The sequence below is a fragment of the Carassius auratus genome, chromosome 41 (genome assembly GCF_003368295.1).
Source record: "Carassius auratus strain Wakin chromosome 41, ASM336829v1, whole genome shotgun sequence".
Classification (NCBI taxonomy): domain Eukaryota; kingdom Metazoa; phylum Chordata; class Actinopteri; order Cypriniformes; family Cyprinidae; genus Carassius; species Carassius auratus.
The window spans coordinates 13008089-13025995 of record NC_039283.1 but is presented as its reverse complement, the minus strand read 5'-3'; the positions used below and the strand labels follow the sequence as shown (position 1 = coordinate 13025995).

At 39.1% G+C, this 17907-nt stretch overlaps 1 protein-coding gene across 2 annotated transcripts in view; it reads right to left on the bottom strand.

Annotated features, from left to right (window-relative positions):
- The window catches only part of LOC113060110 (serine/threonine-protein kinase ULK4), a 213504-nt gene that overhangs the window by 164419 nt on the left and 31178 nt on the right, over positions 1–17907 (bottom strand). For both annotated transcript variants that reach the window (XM_026228945.1, XM_026228946.1), the window contains exons 19-20: positions 16747–16830; positions 834–995 (exon numbers count right to left, since the gene is read on the bottom strand). In XM_026228945.1, coding sequence (XP_026084730.1) covers positions 834–995; positions 16747–16830 — 246 coding nt within the window. The remainder of the gene's footprint in view (positions 1–833; positions 996–16746; positions 16831–17907) is intronic.

Below are 17907 nucleotides of genomic sequence, written 5' to 3'. Positions count from 1 at the left end.
TAAATAATTTATATATAAATAAAAATATGAAATATATACATGCATATTTGTGTATTTATATATACAAAATAATTATACACAGTACACACATATATATTATGCAAACACAAACTTTTATTTTGGATGCGATTAATTTTTTTCCAGCACTAGTATATATATATATATATATATATATATATATATATATATATATATATATATATATATATTTTTTTTTAGGGGGGGGGGGGGGCACAGATTGTTAAATATGTACATGGGGGGGCCCCAAGGAAAAAGGTTGGGAACCACTGACTCAGATCATAAGGATTGATTTAGTTAAAAAAAAACTAAGGGTTCACTCAAAACAATGGAAGTCCGCTTTTAGTTGCCACCCGCAGTTGGAACCGGCTTCCAGTAGAGATCAGATGTGCTAAATCAGCAGCCATATTTAAATCCAGACTCAAAACACATGTTTACTTATGCTTTTACTGAATTGGGACTGTGCCATGTCAAAATTTAATGTGCTGTATTTTATGCATCATCATTTTCTATTCTTAACTGTCTAAATTCTTTTTAAATACATTTCTAAACCATTTTAAATGTAATTTGAATTCTTATTATTATTGTTGTGATTATTTGTATGTTTATTTTAATTCCTTTTATTTAAATCACTTTGAATTACCATTGTGCATGAAATGTGCTTTAAAAATAAACTTGCTTTGCTTTGCCTTGCACTGCAACTTCTGTAACCAACTCCCTGAATGGAAACTGAATTGAACAGTATGCACAACTGAACTTTGCGTTGAAACACCCTGTTAAAATGATGAGTTTTAACATGCGTGTTTAATACTCACAGATATAGCGCTGACCCTGAGTGCATCCACTGTGGAGTGTGTGAACAGATACCAAAGTGCAGGTCCCACCTCTGCAGTGATGAATCCCTGGGCGTATTGAGACTCACGGCTGCACACATTCTCTATGGTTTTGGCAGCCATGTGGTTCACCACCAACTCCTCCTGAGAAACAAGAAGAGAGAGAGAGAGAGAGAGAGAGAGAATACTATAAACTCAGTTAAGTTAGTAAATTAATCATACATCTGGACATTTCATTTACATCTTTCTTAACAACTGTTCATTATTAGTTCATGTTAACTCAGGTCCATTAAATAACAAACAGATACAAATGACGGATATTTTTATGATGAAATTAACATTCATTACACTGAAAACAAAATATGCGTTTGAATTTCTGCTAAGAAAATACTTTCAATAAATTGCTAATAAAGTTCACAAATAATTACAAAATAATGGGAAGTAATGTTGAATGAAACATGAAATTTAAAAGCAGAGAGACTGAAATGGTATTTTCTTTAAGTGCAGGAAGACGGAAATAGTATTTTCTTCTAATAATCTAACCAACTTTGTTATGTTTAAATCAAAATGTAATAAACTTCCTCCACCTCAAAAACTATTTTGGTTGACGTTACCAGGACTTCCTAGTTTTTAACTATTTCCCTGGATCCACCTCCACTATTCTATTATGCAACACCCACTTTTCAAGATCCAAACAATTCCCCATGGCTAAAAGCAAGCCCCATAAACATCAGATTACATAAGTAAAGTATATTGGGCTCCTAGAAGCAATTCATGCAGTCTTTAAACCCAATCGTACTCTTAAAAACGTGCACGTTTTATTGAATCTAAATTAGAGGCTGTAGCATTAAGCATTACACTAATACATGCGTTCATAAATTAATTTGTAAGTGGGACACACAGACCTTTACAAATTTCACGCAATTACATCATGATCTAATAGTCCCACAACACCTTCCTACTTGAGTGAAATAATTTCCTTAAATTTCACACCACAGCGAATCTCGCTCGCAGACAACGAACGCTGGCTGTGTTTTTATGTATTTGGAGCCCTGTCCTTGAGCGGGTCTCACTGCAACCGTATCTGGTAGAAATTAAACATTTAACAGCATTCAACAAACGGCAAGCATGCAGAGTTGAGTGAGGAAAATAGCAAATGGAGAGGTTGGGCATATCTTACAGGCGCAGTTACACTGTGCACTGCTGCTATGCAATATAAACGCCTTCACTGTAATGTAGTTCCTAGACCCCCATCTCTAAGTTAAAAACAAGTTCAGCTTAGTCCATGGAAGAGATGCATTAATACACATACTATATCTTGGAGGCAAAAAGTAGAAAGAACTCTCATATATTCTGACGCAACACAAATAACAGCAGCTACTCCAGAGTCCCTGGGCCAATCGTATGTCTTTGTGCTGGAGTCTGGTGGTCTGGCTTCGTGAAGGCTTTAGGTAATGAACTAGAGCTGGCACTCGCTAGAGCAGGGGAAATGACTGACAGCTGCTACAGGGTGCAAGAGGTGGGGGGGGGGATGGGGGGTTGTGTGCTTTATTTCTTGTAGCACAAGCCTTGTCAAAAAGGCATAAAATCCACCAGCCTAAGGTTTCTCAATTCAAATTTAAATTCCACATGACAAATACGCTCCGTTATAGGTGATTTTTTCAAATGTACACAGGTAGTCTATTTCCACTGAGGCCTGAGTTAGATGCTTTAGGGATCATCTCACCGCGGTCGAGGGGAGAGTGTATACTGCCCTGACTAGATGGACTAGAAATTACCCACAACTAAACAGAGCACATTTCTCATCCGTCAACATGCATACACGCATACGCACTCTCATTATGACCATGCCAAGCAGGCAGCACCATCCAGTGCATCTCCGTTACCTGAAGCCAAGTTCACACAACAGAACTTTAAGCCTGATTTAAGCCTGAATTGCAAATAAATGAACTCGCCTACTGTCATCGGAGGAACATCGGCGGGTGATCAGTGCTCGACAATCTTTATGTGTGAATAGACGCCAAACAAATATCCAGAATGTTAAATATCTGGACCGGTTGGCTGACTTGACATCACGTTGTGTCAGGTGTCGCGACCAGATACAGGAACTGATGGAGCATGGCAGTGATTAAGGTCAGCAGAAAATTAACAGCAGCAACAACATGGCTTTAAAGGGATAGGTCACCCAAAAATTAAAATTATGTCATTAATAAATCACCCTCATGTCATTCCAAACCCATGAGACCTTGATCTTCAGAACACATTTTAAGTTATTTTAGATTTAGCTCTCAGCCCCTCAAATGAAACGGTGTGCATGGTATACGGTCCATGTCCGGCTCGGTGTTCATCTTCAGTTCTCTCTTCACAGCAGTTCAGTCAGTGTACTGTTTGAGTACCTGAATTACTCTGGGATATTGGTTTGTTTAAACTCAGAGGGAGTGTCAGCTACAGCTTAAGTAATTTGTGGATTAATGCTTATTGGAGACGCGAACCATTTAAAATGATTCAGTTCGATTTGGTGAACTGGTTCAAAAAAATCCGGTTACATCGAATGATTAGTTCGCAAACCGGACCGGATATCACAAACTGCTTTGTTTTGAACGCGCTCACAACAGAGACGGAAGAGAAGACAATGCTTAATAAAGTCATAGTTTTTTGCTTTTTTTTTGGACCAAAATGTATTTTCGATGCTTCAAAAAATTCTAACTGACCCTCTGATGTCACATTGACTACTTTGATTATTTTTTTCTTACCTTTCTGGACATGGACAGTATACCAGTATACGTACACACAGCTTCATTGGAGGGACTGAGAGCTCTCGGACTAAATCTAAAATATCTTAAACTGTGTTCTGAAGACAAACGGAGGTCTTATGACTTTAAGAAAAATTTGGACAACTGAAAAGGTGTAAACAATGGATTATCACACAAACAGCTTGAAGCACTGATTTCTTCCTGGATCCAGTTTCAAATAAACAACTATTGTTTCAATTGTTGTTTTGAGTACAAAATCTAGCTTTTTTTTTTTTTTTTTTTTTTATAAAAAGTGTTTTGGGGACCATGTAAAGTAGTTGGTTGACAGTTGTTGTCAGCTCATGTAGTGTGTGACCCCCCTGTTGTGGATCATTTACATAGTGTTATGTAGCGTGAAAACCACAACAACTTCAAGACAGACAGCAAGTCATGTAGTCTGAACAGCACAGTGATCTGCCGATGTTTAAAGTCGTGTAGTGTGAACTTGGCTTGACCAGCCAAAGTCTCCAGGCTGGGGAGTCATTACCTATGTTTCCATCCACCTATATTCATGGGAATTTTGGGATATCACTGAAAAAAAAATGAAGGATGGAAATGTCAAGATGCATATAAAAAATTTAAAATGTGTCAAACTGAGTCAGATCATTTGTGTCAGATCATTTGTTCATTCAATAAGAAGAGATGAGAATATGATGGAAACACAGCATGAAGGTAAGTTTGTCTGAATTAATGAATGGACCACTTATTTTAAAATGTGCTCCTGTGGCTCAGTGGTAGAGCATTGCATTAGCAACTTAAAAGGGAACTAACATACTGGTAAAATATATGTATATATATATATATATATACACATATATATATACACACACATATACATATATATACACACACATATACATATATATATACACACATATATATATATATATATATATATATATATATATATATATATATATATATATATATATATATATATATATATATATAAAACATTACAATGCACATCATAACTTTCATTAACTGAAGTAAATCCACTTCACCAGCTAATTACTCTTCAACAGGGATGCTATAAAGAAACTGTAAAAAGCGAAGTTCAAATACAATGTAATTGCACAGGAAGATGTTACCACCTGCTGGGCATTGCTGCCTTTCGCACCTCCTCCAGTGCCCATGGGTCAGCTGCAGGGTCATCAGTCAGAAACCACCATTCACCAACGTTTTGCTCCTTTAATTCTGGAACGTCTCCTGGTGGTGGAGCAGTGACAGGGACGTCTCCTTGTCACCCCCTGCAGCAGACCGCTGGTCTCCCTGCAGCTGTTGTCTGGGGTTAGGTGTTCTTCCACCAACAACTATCTTTCCTCCTCAGCCAGAGCCAAAAGCTACCTTTCTCTGCCTCCTCTGCCAGATCCTTTGTTGCCCTCCTTAGCCTCCCTCCAGTCACTCCTGCTGACCTCAAGAGGCGTATGGTTGACAACCCAAGGAAACCTCGGCATCCGACCTCCACTGGGTAGATGGTCGGCTGGCTGGAAGACGACCATCTACCCAGTGGAGGTCGGATGCCGAGGTTTCCTTGGGTTGCACGGCACGACACCGGCACTCAGCAGCAAGTTCTGAATACCTGGCCTTCTTCCATTCGAAGGCGGCCTCAATTCCCTCCTCCAGTGGTACAGTAAGCTCAATGAGGTGTATCGATCTTGCCTTGGTTGACCACACCACTATGTCTGGCCGGAGAGATGTGGGGAACCGGAGCTGCCTGTCCAGGTCAACCCTCATGTTCCACTCCTGGTTGGGGGAGAAGGGCCTTACTGTTTCTCTTAATCTGGTGCTTCTCCTTGCGTTGGGGGCATTGCAGAGTACACCAGATTCTTCATTCCCAAACCACTGGTGGAGGTTCCGAGGGCAGGGAAGCGTGTCGTAGGTTGAACGAATGAGGAAGCTAAGACTTGCCTTTGGGATCTTCCACACATCTGACCAACTGATGTTCCGGTTCATGATTCCCTCCCAGGTTCTCCAGCTTCCTTTTCGACCCTGCGACACGGCCTTGATTCTGTAGCGATCTTCCTCCATCCTCGTCACCTCTGCTACCACCATCTCCTTCCTTTGCTTGCGATTGGCCTTGGACCAAAAGCTTGGCGTCTCTCCCCATCCTAGCCCTGCTCTTCCTGCCTGAACTCTGCCCATGATCTCCCAGTGTTGTAGCCGGCCGTAAGCTAGATCGACCTCGGTTTGGGCATTCCACTTGCGGCCGGTAGGGACCTTGAAATTTGCATTCCTCACTGACTCGTCTGTGGACTCCCTCAGCTCGAGAACCAACCTGGTCTTTTCTTGCATGTAGCCCAACTGTATGGACTGTAGTGGCAGTTGCAGCATGTTTTTTCCAAAGAGACTGGTTTCAGATAGGCACCGTGGCAACCCCAACTACTTTCGGATGAATGAGTTGGCTTTTCCATCCATCCTACTTACAGTTGATGAGGGAATCTCACTCATTTTCAGGGGCCACATTACCCTCCTGTAGAGTGTAAACTGGTAGCACCAGACCTTATACTTCCCAGGCAGTTGGCTTTGATCGATCCAGTTTGATCGATGCCAGTCCATCAGAGAGCAACTTCATGACGGCTTTCCCCATCTGTTTGTCACATAGGTCTGCAGTGTACTGCCTCACCAGGCTTTTGATGGGTTGCTCTGATATAAGTGGGATTTTTTCCCCTCCAATGACGAAGATGGTATTGTCATTTCTGACTTCTCTTCTGAGGGACAAGCTCCGGGACTTGGAGGGCTTGATCTTCATTCTTGCCCATGATATCAATTCGTCCATCCTCTTCAGCAGTCTTGATGTGCATGCTGCTGTCTGAAGGAGGCTGGTGACATCATCCATGTAACTCCTCAGTGGAGGAAACCTCTTAACAGTTGGGAGTTTGATCCCCCCCAACCATTTGCCTTGCCCCGATGAGGGTTCCCACAAAGGCTGCTACAAACGGTATTGGAGATATAGTACACCCCATTGCGATTCCTACTTTGAGCCGCTGCCACCCGGTGGTGAAGTCCTGGAGAGAGAAACACATCTGCAAGTTGCTAAAGTACTGAGCTACCAGGTTCTTGATGCAGGTGGGCATGTGGAAAAATTCCATGGCATAGTTGACCAGCTGATGCGGGACTGATCCGTACGCATTGGCAAGGTCAGGCCAGATGACATGCAGGTCGATCTTCTCCCGCTTGGCCTCCTGGATCTGGTCCCAGATCATAGTGGAGTGATCTACACACCCTGGGAAACCTGGAACCCCTGCCTTCTGGCAGTTGGTGTCAACATAGCCGTTCTCGATCAGATAGTTGGTCATCCTCCTGGCTAGCACTGAGAAGAAGATCTTCCCTTCTACATTCAGAAGTGCAATGTTTCGGAATTGGCTAATGTCTTTGGAGTTTGTTTCCTTCAGGATGAAGACTGCTACCACTATTTGCCACTCTGATGGAATGATTTGCTTTTTCCAGGAAGTTCTCATCAGATAACATAGCTGCTCTAGTACCTTGGGGCAGTTCTTATAGAGCTTGTAGGGGACCCCATTGGGCCCAGGTGTGGAAGAGGACCTTTCCTTCTCCACGACTTGAGCTGAGCTTGAGGGGCATGATGTTGAACTCAACTGTCGGCTTTGCCGGCTGGGGTACGTATCCTGGAGCTGTGCTTGCAGATGCGTTCTGCTCTGCGAAGCCCGGCTAGCCTTTTCCAGACCTCCTTCCAGAGGACTTTCAGACCCTCTCTCTCTGCATGGGTTGCCTTCCTCCAGTTCTTACGGAGTTGCAGACGCCTTTGCACAAGTTGGAGGATTTCCCTTTCCCTCCTTCCCTTCTCTCTCCTGGCTGTCCTCTGTTTGGGGACAATTTCGCCAAACCTGTCTTTACAGGTCTGGTATATTATGTCTCGAATCAGGTTAAGCTTAGTCTCGGCCCCTCCATGCAGTGATCCCTCTAGGGTCTTGATCAGGTCCAAGTCCAAATTGCGCCATGCATCTGCTTCGTTTGACTTTGGCCACTTCAGCTTGCTCCTTCTGGCTGGTTCTTTGGTCTCTCTATTAGGCTCTGTTCTGTCTAACGTGTTGGGGACTGGGCCTTCATGCTCACGTGGAAACTTTAAAGATGGCTCCACACCTTTTTCCTGATGCATAAGGTCTATAATCACATCCCATAACTGTATCATATCATTGTGTTCCCAAACATCAGGCATTTAACACAAGACAACACAACATCGTTTAGCAACACTGTTAACCTAGCTAACATACGATTTTATTTTCTCAATAGGCTACTGGCCAACATTAACTACTAACAACCGAAGAAAATGTTACATTAGTTATCTTAAATGTTAATATAAGATAAGTAATTTTAATTCGGTAATTCAATAAGCTGACAAAAGTCGTTTGAAACGACAGCACAGTTTACTATAGTAAAGTTTGTTACCGCTATGTTGACGGGTAAATGTTACAAGGTCAAAGTGGTGTGCAAAAATGTTGACAAACACACAGATAAACGTACATATATTTTTTTTTTACCTTGCTTACTGCACAAACTGTTCTTATTCTCTCGTAAGGTGCATCGACACACAGTGCAGATGTTCTCCGTAACTCTTACACTCTCGCGGGTTCATCCTCGGGCAAAACCCGCAGTGCTGCAGTGATGCTTCCGAGCCAGGCAAAAATATAAATCTTCTGAAGTACAGATGTACTCCAAGCGCTCGCCCTGTTTCTGACACGAAGGTTTTTCAATCATTATAAGAGATGTAACATTAAGTGTAGTCTGTCCCAAGCACAGGTCCCAAGCTGTTGCAGTGTTGTAGATATGGTGTAAATCTCGTCAATCCAAATATGAGAAATGAGGAAAATGAAGCAAGCAATAGAATGCTTCCAAAGAGGTCGTTGCAGCAAATACAGTAATATACAGCAATTTTTTAAAATACAGTAAGTCACTGCATGTGGGGTTTGACATCACAGAAAATTTCCATTTTGCAAAAGGTATCTCAGTTAGTGTAAAGTGAATTTTCAGTATAATGGGTGATATACAGTAAAAACTGTAGAAACTACAGAAATGTCTAAAGTGTAGCAAAGTGTGAGTGCATATAAATCACACACACATAAAAAAGAAGCCATTTGTCAATCAAACAGCACATGGATAATGAAAATTGTATATTACAGAAAACTGGAATGGTAATTTCTTTAACTTTTTTCAAGTACATCCGAAATCTCTAGTGAACATACAAATTACTTGTCGCTTGAAACCTGTTGCGACAATACTGGTTAAGACACAACATAAGCCAGATACCCTGACCAAATTGTGCCAAATATGCCATGTGCTCTGCCTGACCAACCTGGTTTGATGCACACAAGACTTATTCCGGTATATGTTTATATATAAACTTGCAGCTGCCTCCAAAACCCACACAGTGTCAGACTTACAGGGGCTACGGGGTGAGGACAGCTTCTCACCAGAGATCTGTCCTCCAATCCCTGCCTCATTCTCTCTCACACACCTCTGCTGAGCTTCCCAGCTCGATTCTTGCCTCGGGCCAAGCTCAAGCCAAACTTTACTGAATTTATGTATTTCTCCCAAATTCTCTATCGCAATATCACCAGTCAGTAACTCAATATGGTAACAAGAGGTCGAACCTAAACTAGTCCACGTTTTTGAAAAAGCAGATGCACACCAAAACAAAAACTGAAGATGGAGTGTTAAAAACTTTAACAGCTTCGAAGCCTGTGAAATTATGTAATTCATTTAAAACAAATTCACTGTCCTAAAAGCAGAAGACTCTCCCAACATATTAACACAACTAAACGTTTTCTTTTTTTTTTTTTTAAGAAAAAGTGGTGATTACATTTGCAAAAACCCATTTACAAAATGCTTAACACCAAAATTTGTGTCATCGTTACAAAAGCATTAATTTTGACAATATATTGTATATCACTCCAAACTAACTTTACAGTGATCTGAGATTCTCAAAGGTCTTTCTTCAGTGTCCAGTGCAAATAAAAACTCAGGGTTAATGTCACAATAAGTTACATCAAAAACAATATATACTATTCTACTGTAAATGTTTCCTTTTTTAAACTATAGAAAACAAACATTATGTAGTAAAGATGTTTTATGGCAAAAAAACGAGAAAATAGGCTTCATTGAAAAAGGACATGAGTTTGTGCTTATTATTTATCATTAAAAAAATCTATTGCAAAGGTTAAGGTTGATAATCAAACAATCTAATAAATAAATAACAAATATACATAAATAAAAAGGAAAACCTAATAATAAATACATTTCAGTCATGACAAATCTCAGGATAGTTTGGCATGGTAACGGATGTCACGTGTTAATGTGAGACTTGCTACTGTTAATACATCCTCAGACAAGCAGCTGTGAGCATGTAAGACATGCATAGCACATAGCATACATGAAATTACCCACAGCAGATCTTTATGGGTGGAGCTGGGGGAGGTGGAGGTTTCTTACAGAGTGCTGCAAGACTTGCTTAAAGCAAAAACAGAAACAAACTATTTAAAAGTTGAGCAGTAAGCTCATTTGGTGGTAGAATCAGCAGAGGTCAGTCAGTTTGTGCCATTGCATTAAGAACAGCCTGTGCATGAGAACTGGGTCCTTTTGCTTGTGTTTTGTTTTTCTGTCTTTCTACAGGTTATCTTAAGGGTTTTTACCCCATTGTTTTAATTTTAGCATTACATTATAATGTCATCCATATTTTTACTTAAAAATAAAAACCAATCCAATATATAGTTTACATTTAAGTCCTACTGACAGATGAATATCTGTGATCACTAAACAAATAATGGTGTGGACAAGTTAAAAGTTGAAATTTAATACACAGGGTTAGAGGGGTTTGTTCACATAATATACAGCAGGTATGAGCAATAGTAGTTGTGACGATTGCGGTTGTAAGCAACACTAATTATTTCCATCTCAGCCTTGAGTGTCAGTGGCATTTTGCAAGCATCTGGGAAACCATTAAAGGGGTAAATTTATGTTAAATTATGTTGATTAGGCTCTTTTTTTCTCTAAAAAGAAGATTTTTCGTAATGGAGTACAGGTGTTTTCTATGGCTAAATACACTCATGCAAGCCTACTTTGGATTTATATGTGTGTGTTTGTGAGAGAGAGAGATTACGCAAAGCTTACAGAGGACATCTCTGTGTGGTTCCTTCTAACAACGCAAATGTCTGTTTGAAGGAGCAGCACACCTGGTCCTCAATAAAGACCTATGTTAATTGCTTGAGCCAGACAGGCCTTTCATTAGTGTGGTCTCACTGTCTGAGCTCTTTCGGTCTCTCTCACAATCAATCCAATCAGTCCCAGGCATAAACATTCTTTTATTTCAGCTAATCTGGTCAACCCCCGATAAAAAGAGATGGTCAAGACACAGAAGATAGAAGAACCACCGTTAAAGACACAATATGAATGTTTAAATCCAGAGAAATAAGCCATTTTTAACTAGTGACACGACCGTGTCCATAGTGTTATTGTGTCGCCTGCCAATGATGTCACACAGCCTCGGTTTTTCTGGTTCTGTAGAAAACATGTAAACACCAAAGACGCATTTAATAAGTTCTCCCCGAGTCCCGTCGGATTGTGTCCACTGAGGGGATGACCACAACTCCCATAATTCCACACTCTGTTTATTTTGCATACTTATTTGCAAATTACATATTATCAACATGAAACAGCATTCACATATTGCTTTCATAATGTGACACCTTCTATTACAACTTGAGCTGTAATAAATATGACTTTCTATGAAAAGGTTAATACATAAGAACAATAATTTCCAAAACTGTTCCATCGCTTATTAATATTTGAAAAATGTTGTGTGGTGCAACCAAAGTAATGCAGTGAATTTAACATGCAGAAATTACATTCAGAGAGGCCTAAGCAGACCTCTATAACCATTTGTTATGGTCAGTATGTAATCAGGCTGTAAAATATATTGTGCAACTCCTCAAAAACATAATGATAGTTAAGAAAATATTGTATTTATATATTTATAATTATATAGCAAATTATATATAAATAATTTCTGAAACAAATAAATTAAAATCACAATTAATTATATGTATCCAATTGTTAGTTAGTTTGTTTTCTCCCAAATACTTACATGAAACCAACACAGACATTTGTTTGTCATCAATGTTGGGGAAAGTAACTTTCTGTGAAGCCTGTATTTATAATACATTATAAAAGTATACTTAAGGCATTGTAATGAATGCATAATTAATTATAAAAAACCTTATAATATGTTGTATCATTTCATGAATATTCATAAGAACAGTTTTACTATATTATAATATTTACTTATTTGTGGTCTTTTAAGAGAATGAAGATTTGTAACCCAATGAACACATTGCATCAACATTTACAATGGATTATATTACTCATAGTTGTGTTATAAATCTCATTTTTCTGATGCTACTTAAAGCGGTCAAAGACCACTTATAAGAAGTAATAATAATAATAATAAAAATAAAAATAATACCTTTTTTATTTTTTTCTCAAACAGCTATAAGATCATATGAATGTGTAATGACACATTTGCTTTGAACTATTATTATTGTAATATTAGTTTGATTATTCTGATGGTACCTTGTAGACAGCTGTTGATAAGTAACTTTATCAACTAGTGGTCACTGGAGTATAAGTATATCTGCTACTGAAAATATATGCTAACACTTTATTTTGATGGTCAACCAACAGATAAATTGATTAGAAGTGTCTTTGCAAGTACATCAACTTATTAGATTCTACTATTCTTGAGCATACTAATACTGTAATGAAAGTTAGTTGGCATGTAATTGCAGAGTTGCTTAAAGTCGACTGATTAAGGGGACCATCAAAAAAAAAAAATCTAACCATATAAAACATTGCATTTTTTTTTCAGTTGGAGTATTAAGCTCACATCAATGAATTAGCATTAGCTCCACAGAAACACTTAAATAACACTCAACATCTAACCACTCACAAGCTCTAGTAAGATACTGTGCAGATCTTAAACAATGTGATATGATACAGTCCATTATACTGTAAATTAAGTAGATTTAATATGGTGTTCATTGGGTGTTATAAATAATCATACTCTTAAACTTATAACCACATCACATATACATAAGTATTATGATGCATTATAATTTTTGTTATGATTATTCATGAGTTGATATAACATGTTTTTTTATAATGCATTATGCATTTGTTATAATGCCTTCAGAATACACTTATAATGTATTATAAATACGGGCTTCATAGAAAGTGTTACCCTAACTTTTAAAAGTAATGAATTACAATATTGTGGCACTCCATGAAAAAGTAAATAACTATGTTACTTCATTACTTTTTATGGAAAGTAAAGCATTACGTCACTTTTTGTCACCTGAGTGTGTGCAGCCGCCTTAAAGGTCAAGTAAACATCTCAATGCATTCCAATGGATACTTATTTTTAAATCTATGCATATATGGACTAATATTAAGGAACATTTTGATTCTCCATTTTGATTTGGGGTTTCTGTACTTGTCTTTCTTACTTTTTTCAAGCGTTTAGGGAAGAAGAAAAGACAAGAAATCCTAGTAACTGATTAAATAGGGTTCAAGCATCCCTTATGCATGGCTACGGTTTAACATTAATAAGATACACAGTATACACTACTGTTCAAAATGTTGCACTGTAAACCTAACAGATTAATTTAACAAATGAAATAATTTCACTATACTCATATTGAAAAAATAATTGTATGCGAATGTAACTTTATCAGCATGCTGTGCTTCACAGTGTTAATGGAGAGCATATGTTAAAACAAGAGTTATTTTGTGTTTTTACACATGAATAATATAGGTGGAGTAATGGATGCAAAAAATATGTTTACATCGCCATCACATCAATAAATTATATGTGTGATTTTTTGGGGGGGAGAGGCGGTCAGATTAGTGCAGCCTTGACAAGCTTAATTTAAATAAAATAATATTTTTACAAAGACAATCATGTGGAAATATTTGAATTATTTTCATAATGAATCATACACAATATGATCAGCAATATGTATCATTAAAATAAACCGTTTTCATTTCATGTAGCACTTAATCTGAGATTTTCACAAGAAGAAAAATCTAAAATCACACACGGCACTTTGATAGCCTTCGGTAACAAAGTCATGTAGCCTTCGCGATCAACACACACTCCATGATATCAGTCCCCAGGGTGATGCATAACAGAATGGCTGTTTGTGACCGATTCAACGGAGCGTCTTTGCTAAACAAAAAAAGAGAGTGCATGTGGAGCTGCGGAGCATGTTCGTATATGGAATGACGGAGATCAGAGACAAAAACACATAGGTATAAACTGCATCACAGATATTCATAGAAGGGTCAGCATGCTATAGTGAAGCATTACAGACAGAGCTAATAGGGAGAGGATGGAATATGCACAGTGTGTGTAATAAATATTTAATGGAAGAGTAGTGTGATGCCCAGTTGCAGCCAAAGGCTCTGCTGCACGCCACTTACAGTGAGCACAACCCTTTCATCATCCACACACATGAAATCGCACACACACAATCGCACATGGCTCTTCCAGTTGCAGTCTGACCTGAAAACCTGTCTGCATGCTGCTCTGGCTGTCTTTCTCAATTAAGAGCACTCTCACTCTCGATTGAGCACATAATATTCTCCGGCTAGCTCTGTTACTGTCATCTTCTCTCTGTGCGTTATGCACTTCTTACCCTCCCCCAACCTTCTCCCATCATCACCTCCTGGCCTTTTTTTCTCCTTCTCTCCCTATGATTCCCCATCCCTCCTTCTCTTTCTCGCTCTCTGATGTCTTGTTTCCTGAGCTCAGCTATCTCTGAATCAGCAGAGGTTCTCAAGCAGGTCAGCAAAGTGAGGCATTACAATTACTGCCTACATCAGCCTTAAAACACATATGGATTTATTACTGTACTCGCATGGCGCTAATGCTGGGGAATCGGTGGAACTGAATTAGCCCGTCTCTTTCTTGGCTTTCCAAAAGATGTGCCATTAATGTTTGCAGGAAGTAATTAGCAAGGCAGCATAGGGAAGGCATGCCGGCATCTGGCCATGGCCTCGGCTCCGATCGTGTCGCTGTCAGTCTAGACCTGCTTTGGAGAGAGTGATCAACTGCACAGCCTTGTGGCAGTGCTGCTGGGAAGAATATGAGAGAGGGAGAGAGAAGTGGGGAGTAACAGTGCTGGAGGGCCAGCTCTCTCTCTGATTACTGAGCTTATTACTGCGAGGAACTAGACTTGCTTATAAGCCGTGAATCCTACAATAGGGGTGCTTTTTTATGCTGTGGTATATGATGTAGTACTTAAAGTATATGGAAAGCAAATTCACAATGATATAAAATATGTCATTATTTTTATTTTTATTTTGTTTATATGTTATATGTTTATATGTTACAATGATGTTAAAATTAAATTTTCTGATTTGTGAATACTTTTTTTTTTTTTTTTATGCACTGCTAAAACACTGCTGTTCACTTTCCGAAGTTGTAGTGATTCTTTCTTTTCCAAGAAAGAATGTGAAACAAATTGGTTATATAATTTTCATTTTTTATATTTTGAAATATAATTGAAATAGATTTTTTACACTAAGCAATATCGAATAGCATATTGAATAACACTTTTTTTTTCCAATATTTTTCAATATAGCCCTAATTATTACATTATAATAGATTAAAAAACACCTATATAATAGAAATAACTGCATGAAGCAGCCTTAAATTTGGATACTTGAATCACATTTTATTTAAGCCATGACATTTAACTGGATAAAGAATATCAAACAAAAGCCCCGTTCACACTGCACGTCGGACCCGCAATATTTCCGGAACATTGCCGGGTCGCCTTCTGTGTGAAAGCAACCACGTCCCGGGATCGATTACCGAATTGAACCCGGGTCGGGGACCTAGTAACATTACGGGGTTCGGCCCGGGACGAGCGCTGTGTGAACAAAAGCCAGATCTAATTCCGTGTCGAAGTCATGACACACGTTATCGCGCGACTCTTTTACTGGCTGTTTTGAAGGAAGATCAACGTTCGCGACGAAAACATATGTGCAAACTGTAATGAAGCAGAGATCAGTTAGTTCCTCACTTTCTGCGCTGATGCCGAGATCTTTCGCTTGCTTCAGCGAAAGTATAACGTGCCTAGCGTTTTCGACTCGTACATTACACGTCACACCCTGATGTCACGTGTCGTTACAGGATCTTCAAGGGTTGTGTGTGAAAGCACGCACAAACACAAGTTTCTTTAGATTATTAAAATGTTTAAAAATGTTTAAGGAGTTGCTGAAGCATCGTTAAACACAACATTTTTTTATTAAAAGCAAAACACACAACAGTTTTTGAAATTGACCTTGAAAGTTCAAGGGAATCAGATGAACTCCTGCAAGAACTACTTCAAGCAGCAGAGAATATAAATTTAACCACTGACAAAAAGTAAATGCTGCATAAGCAGGTTGGAGCAGAGGGCTAAAATTAGGCACAATCACTGGAGGGCACAACTTTTGCCAATCGTTGGCAGCTGACCAGCCAGAAAACAGTAGTGCAGCCACAGAACAGCTAGACAAACTTCGCCAAATTTTTCCTTCTGAGCACTACTTTCTTTTAATGCTGCAGACCAGGGGTTGTCGGCAACACAAGCTGTAGCTCCTAAAACTCACTTCTTAATGGCAGATCTTCCCCTGCTAATAAAGGAATAATGAGGGAGTCTGTATGGTGCATGGTCCCCTGTGGAAGAGAAGCTCCCAGCACTCACAGTAAATAGTCTGTTCAGACTAGAGATGATAAGTTTGATGTCTGTCTCATGCAGATGGTTCCATTCTTAAACAATGCAGGTCAGCGTGGTTAATTGCTACTGAGACGACCGGAGGTGAGGTTACATGAGCATTTCTGCTGGAGGTGAGTTAGTGTTTTTGTGACAGGACTGACTGACGAGCGAGCGAGTGAGTAGAGGGCAATGACTCGCGGCAGGCGAATAATGCCTGTAAGGGCTGGGGGAGGTTCGTTATCAGTCAGATCCCCCCACCCCCATATTCGCACACACACTTGTGCGCACACTTACACACACTCTATGAAAACAGAGTAGCAGTCTTACCCCTTCCCGAAGGCACCTCATTAACACGGTGTAGGCGGCAGCAGGAACAACCCACAATCCTCCTGGGCGCTCTTTCTTCTCTTCCTGCAGGGGAAGGAAAAAGAGTATGTGTGTGTGAGCGAGAAAGAGAGAACTGTTACGGAGACTCATTGGGGGAACAATTAAAAGCAGCAAGATGAAGCCACCATCATAACGAGGCTAAATAAATAAAGTCCTGTGACAGTAAATAAGACAAGAGGCTCGCTGGTTCAGGCAGGTAAAGGAAACACAGCTCAAGTGATAAGCAATGATAGTGTCAATTAGAGGGAAAAGCAGGGAATGCTGCGAAGCAACATCCTTCTCTCATTTAACTTCTAATGCTTGCGTTCAGCACAGCGTTGAGACTGATCGTGAACAACAACAGCAGCCCGTGAGCTAAAGCTTCATACAAGTCAAGGCCTGATTTGGATTTCTGTTCATATGTAGTCGCATTATGCAACATGCAATAGGCTGCTAAAAATTTGAGGATTTTTTTACTCCTATCTAAATTAGTTAAAACATTTAAATACATGTGCCAACAGCTTTATAACTCAAAACAGTGATTCTAATTTATTGAAGCACCACTACCACAAATTAACTGAAAGTTATTAATATTTACAATGGAGCAAAAATATGCATCCACCGTAAAATTAATATGATCATGAAAGTAACAGTGTCAGAGTTTATTTTATTTTTGTTTATTTTTGATTTATGTATTTATTTATATATATATATAGAATTCTATATAATTTTACAATTTAAACTATTTGTATAAAATGCATACACGCACTCAAGGCTAAGGTTCCAGGATTCATCCTGTGAAAAATAGAAAAAAAACAAAAACAAATCAAAGCAAGCATCTATCCACAAACCTAACAAATATATTAATGCATATTGTGGTAGATGTAGCATCTGCTTAGGATCACGTATGATCGTTGGGGCTTTATGTCTTAGAAATTCCTTTTAGCCTTTTGACATTTGCATACAAAGCACAGACATCAAGATGATGTTAACCTGTTAGCCAGCACCTCCCATTATGGGACTCACAGCTGAAATTGTCCTACCTTAAACTTACTTAACTAACTTAAAATTGTAACAGTAATGTGTGTATGTTTGTGTCTATCCCGATGTTGCATGTTCCCC